Genomic DNA, 4,196 nt, shown 5'->3' on the forward strand with positions numbered 1-4,196 from the left:
CATCACACATGAAAGCAGAGGAAAAAAGCTGAATCTCCCTGAAGGTTCGAGACACTGGAAATACACAAAACCTTTGGACAGGGCTGCACGGTGAAGCAGTGATCAGCACTGCTGCCTCACAGCAACAAGGTCCTGAGTTCAAACCCCAGCCAGAGCCTGGTGTCCTCCTGTGTGGTTTGCATGTTCTCCCTGTGTTCTCTCTCTCTCTGCTGACTGGATGAGCGTCTTCTCTGAAAACATTGGTCTTCATCTCTGTTCTCGTCATCACAGCTGTTGTAAAGCACTGTGGGGTTCAGCGGGGTGGAAGGGGGGATTAGAACTTCTCAGAAGCTTTTTAAATGTCTTTTCCATGTGGGCAGATTCAAGTTTCCAGTCTCAGTTGAGCTGCAGAGCAGCAGCTTTCCATCCTCCACTCACTGTGTTTGTGATGCTCCAAGTCAGAGATGTAGAACTGAGTCCACGACAAACATTGATGTGGTTTTCATTGTTGCTTCTTCTTCAGGTTGAGCGGCTGTGGTCTGTCAGAGAGAAGCTGTGGAGCTCTGTCCTCAGTTCTCAGCTCTCAGTCCTCCAGTCTGACACATCTGGACCTGAGTAACAACGACCTGCAGGATTCAGGAGTGAAGCGTCTGTCTCTTGGACTGGAGAGTCCTCACTGTAAACTGGAAGCTCTCAGGTCAGGATCCAGCTGCTGCTTGATCATGTGGAGGGTCTTCCTTCTTCCTTCTTGACTTGTTGCAGCCATGTTTGTGTCTCCAGTCTGTCAGGGTGTCTGGTCTCAGAGGAAGGCTGTGCTTCTCTGGTCTCAGCTGTGAGATCCAAGTCCTCCCATCTGAGAGAGCTGGACCTGAGCTACAACCATCCAGGAGCCTCAGGAGTGAAGGAGCTGTCAGCGGCAGTGGAGGATCCACACTGCTCACTGGAGAATCTCAGGTATGGACACACAACAGGAGCTCCTCATGGAGACTGAGATGTTCTTCACAATGTCTCCAGTTGATGATCAGACTGGTTGGAAAGACTCTGGGATGAGAAGCCTGTTTAATGTTGAACAGCATTCATCATAGACTTCAGAACTAATTGAGAATGAGGAGGTTTCAGTCAACTTCATTTGAGATTTTTATAGTTTTATTCAAATCAGTTCAGCTTCATTTATATCTCACCAAGTACAACACAGTCATTTCTCGGCACTTTCACATAAAAAACCCAAGAATGAGCAACAGTGACTCTGGAAAGGAAAAAGTTCCTTTTAAAAGAAAAAAACTATGATCAGAACCACTCTTGGTAACTTTCTGCTGTCCCGGTCAGGGTGTCCAGGTCACTCGTCCTCTTCTGTGTCCTCATCCATCCCTGTGTGCTTTGTCAGTCCCACCTGTGTGTGTGTGTCTGCCTAACCTCATGTTTCAGTCTTTCAATGGTCTCATCTATATATGGTGTTCTGTCTCTGTCCCTCACCCCAGTCTGTTTAGTGTTGTCTCTGTGTTTGTTCTGTCCTGCTCCGTCTAAGCTTCCTGCTGTTCATCGCCGTTCAATGTTTTTTTCAACTGACAGACATTAGTGTTTGTTTAGTCTCTTTTTATTCCTTCCTCTCTTGTGTTCTCAAACATATCTCAGCTGAAGAAAGACTCAAGCTGATGACAAGTGACCAAAGACAGTGCTGGTTAAATGTCTCTCTCTCTCTCTCTCTCTCTCTCTCTCTCTCTCTCTCTCTCTCTCTCCCTCTCTCTCTCTCTCCCTCTCTCTGTCTGTCTGTCTCTCTCTCTCTCTCTCTCTCTCTCTCTCTCTCTCTCTCTCTCCTGTCTCTCTCTCTGCAGGGTGGACCATGGTGGACAGCAGAGGCTCAAACCTGGTGTGAGGAAGTGTAAGTTGGACTCATCACTGTCCGTTTGTCTTTCAATCAAAGCTTTGGATTCTTTCAAACATTACTGACAAGAGAAGCCTGACAAAAAGTGTCCTCATCAAACTTTCTCTCCATCAACAACATGTCAGGAAGTCCACAAACAACAAATCCATCACATGTGTCACATCAGGACTGAACTCTTTTTCTCTCCATCAGATTTCTCTCAACTTCAACTGGATGAAAACTCAATGAACAGAAAGCTCAAACTGTCCAACAACAACAGGACGGTGACACTTGTGGAGGAAGAGCAGCCGTATCCTGATCATCCTCACAGATTTGATGACTACTATCAGCTGCTGTGTAGAAATGATCTGAGTGGTCGATGTTACTGGGAGGTCGAGTGGAGTGGAAGGGTTTCTATATCAGTGAGTTACAGAGGAATCAGAAGGAAAGGAGACAGTAGGGAGTGTAGGTTTGAAGGGAATCGTCAGTCCTGGTGTCTGGAGTGCGGTTCTGGACATTACCATGTCTGGCACAATAACAGAGTAACATCCCTCTCCTCCTCCTCCTCCTCATCCTCCTCCTCCTCCTCCTCCTCCTCCCCCACCTCTGGTAGAGTAGCAGTGTATGTGGATTGTCCTGCTGGCTCTCTGTCCTTCTTCAGAGTCTCCTCTGACTCTCTGATCCACCTCTACACCTTCAACACCACATTTACTCAACCTCTATGTGCTGGATTTAGACTCTGCCCCCCTGGTTCTTCAGTGAGTCTGTGTCCTCTGTAGGACGGACGTCTCTGTCTCTGACAGCAGGGAGGAGGACAACACAATGCTGACACCATGCTAATATGCTGGCAACACAATGCTAGCATAATGCTAGCTTGATAACACAATGTTAAAATGCTGCTAGCAGTTAAACAAAACAATGCTAACATAATGCCAATATGCTCGCAACACAATGCTAGCATAATGCTAGCATGATAACACAATGCTAAAATGCTGCTAGCAATTAAATAAAACAATGCTAACATAATGCCAATATGCTAGCAACACAATGCTAGCAGAATCATTAAAACACGGGACGAGATGTTAAAACTGTCCTTTGTGCCAATAGATGGTATTTACTTGCATGAGGTACCACTTGATGTTGAGAGTGAGATGGAGACTGAATTTACCTTAGGAAAGATCTAAATTTTGGAACACATCTTCAGTAGTGTGCCTTTCCATCATAGGGTGTTTCGGCCTTTAAACACTATACACCCTCCGCAAAGGTGGCCAGCTCCAGGGTGATCAGGCCTGAGCTTGTGTCCCATGCCCAATTGTAAAACTTTGTGTGGTTTAATGGACTGGACCGAGACCAGTGCATTGAGCACTAATCTCAAGCTTTTTTGTGTGCCCAGCCTGAGTCGTTCCGCTTCATCCATATCCACTGACTACATTTTTCGGCCGCTTCTGAGACAGCTTTTATTGTCTGTTGCAAGGCCTGTCCGTGGATATCCACGTCTTTCAGCAGTTTGATGGTGGAGATAGCAACAAATCCGCGACATCCTACCTCTACTGGATAGATTTGAACCTTCCACCCTCTTTGCTGTGCATCTGTAGCCAACTCTGTGTAGCGCAGTTTTTTGCGCTCGTAGGCCTCTTCGACAGAGCTCTCCCATGGGACGGTGAGTTCAATAATGTATACTGTCTTTAGCGAGGAGGACCAGAGGACCAAATCTAGCCTGAGGGTAGTGGCTGCAATTTCTGGTGGAAAGATGAGTTGCTGGCCAATATCAACCAGCATCTTCCAATCGCGGGCCTCAGTGAGCAGTCCAACTTCTAAACATTTAGAAGAAAAAAAAAATAATAAAAAATAAAATGCTAGCAACACATTGCTAGATGCTAACATGCTAGCGTAATGCTATGCTGTGCATGCTGCGGACACATCCTTTCTTTTTTCATGTCCAGTTATTTTTGGCGTTCCAGTATTTTGTGGATATTCATCCTGTTTTTTTTGGGATTTTGTGTTTTCCATTAATTTTTGGAAGTAATTCTTCTTTTCCTTTTTTGGGGGTTTTGGTTGTGATTGTGCCGCGCTATAAATAGCAGCGTTGGAGGCGGCTCTCAATAGAAAGCCGGCTGGCTTTGAGCAATCAGATGACTCCTGTGTGTATCCGGGTGTGTTTGCTGTTTTGTGAGGAGCGTCTCATACAGGCAGACACTCTTTCAACAGGTTCTATCCACTTCCTCCTCCGGGGCTGGAAGAAATGTCATTTCTTTGATTTTTTTTTACCTCTGTTGGAATAAAGTATCATTTAATACAAACAACAGCGTCCAAACTTTTTTTTCCCCAAAAATAAGAGTGAAAAATAAAAACTGAA

General features: G+C 45.5%; 1 protein-coding gene across 1 annotated transcript; it reads left to right on the top strand.

Annotated features, from left to right (window-relative positions):
- Positions 1-1,842: 1,842 nt before the first annotated feature.
- Positions 1,843-3,883, top strand: LOC115382238 (stonustoxin subunit alpha-like). Its single transcript, XM_030083952.1, has 3 exons — positions 1,843-1,858; positions 2,054-2,650; positions 3,864-3,883. Exon 2 carries the CDS (start codon positions 2,086-2,088, stop codon positions 2,617-2,619), a length of 534 nt encoding a protein of 177 aa, XP_029939812.1. The 5' UTR covers positions 1,843-1,858; positions 2,054-2,085; the 3' UTR covers positions 2,620-2,650; positions 3,864-3,883.
- The last annotated feature ends 313 nt before the right edge of the window (positions 3,884-4,196 follow it).

This window comes from Salarias fasciatus, chromosome 23, assembly GCF_902148845.1.
Source record: "Salarias fasciatus chromosome 23, fSalaFa1.1, whole genome shotgun sequence".
NCBI classification, from domain to species: Eukaryota; Metazoa; Chordata; class Actinopteri; order Blenniiformes; family Blenniidae; genus Salarias; species Salarias fasciatus.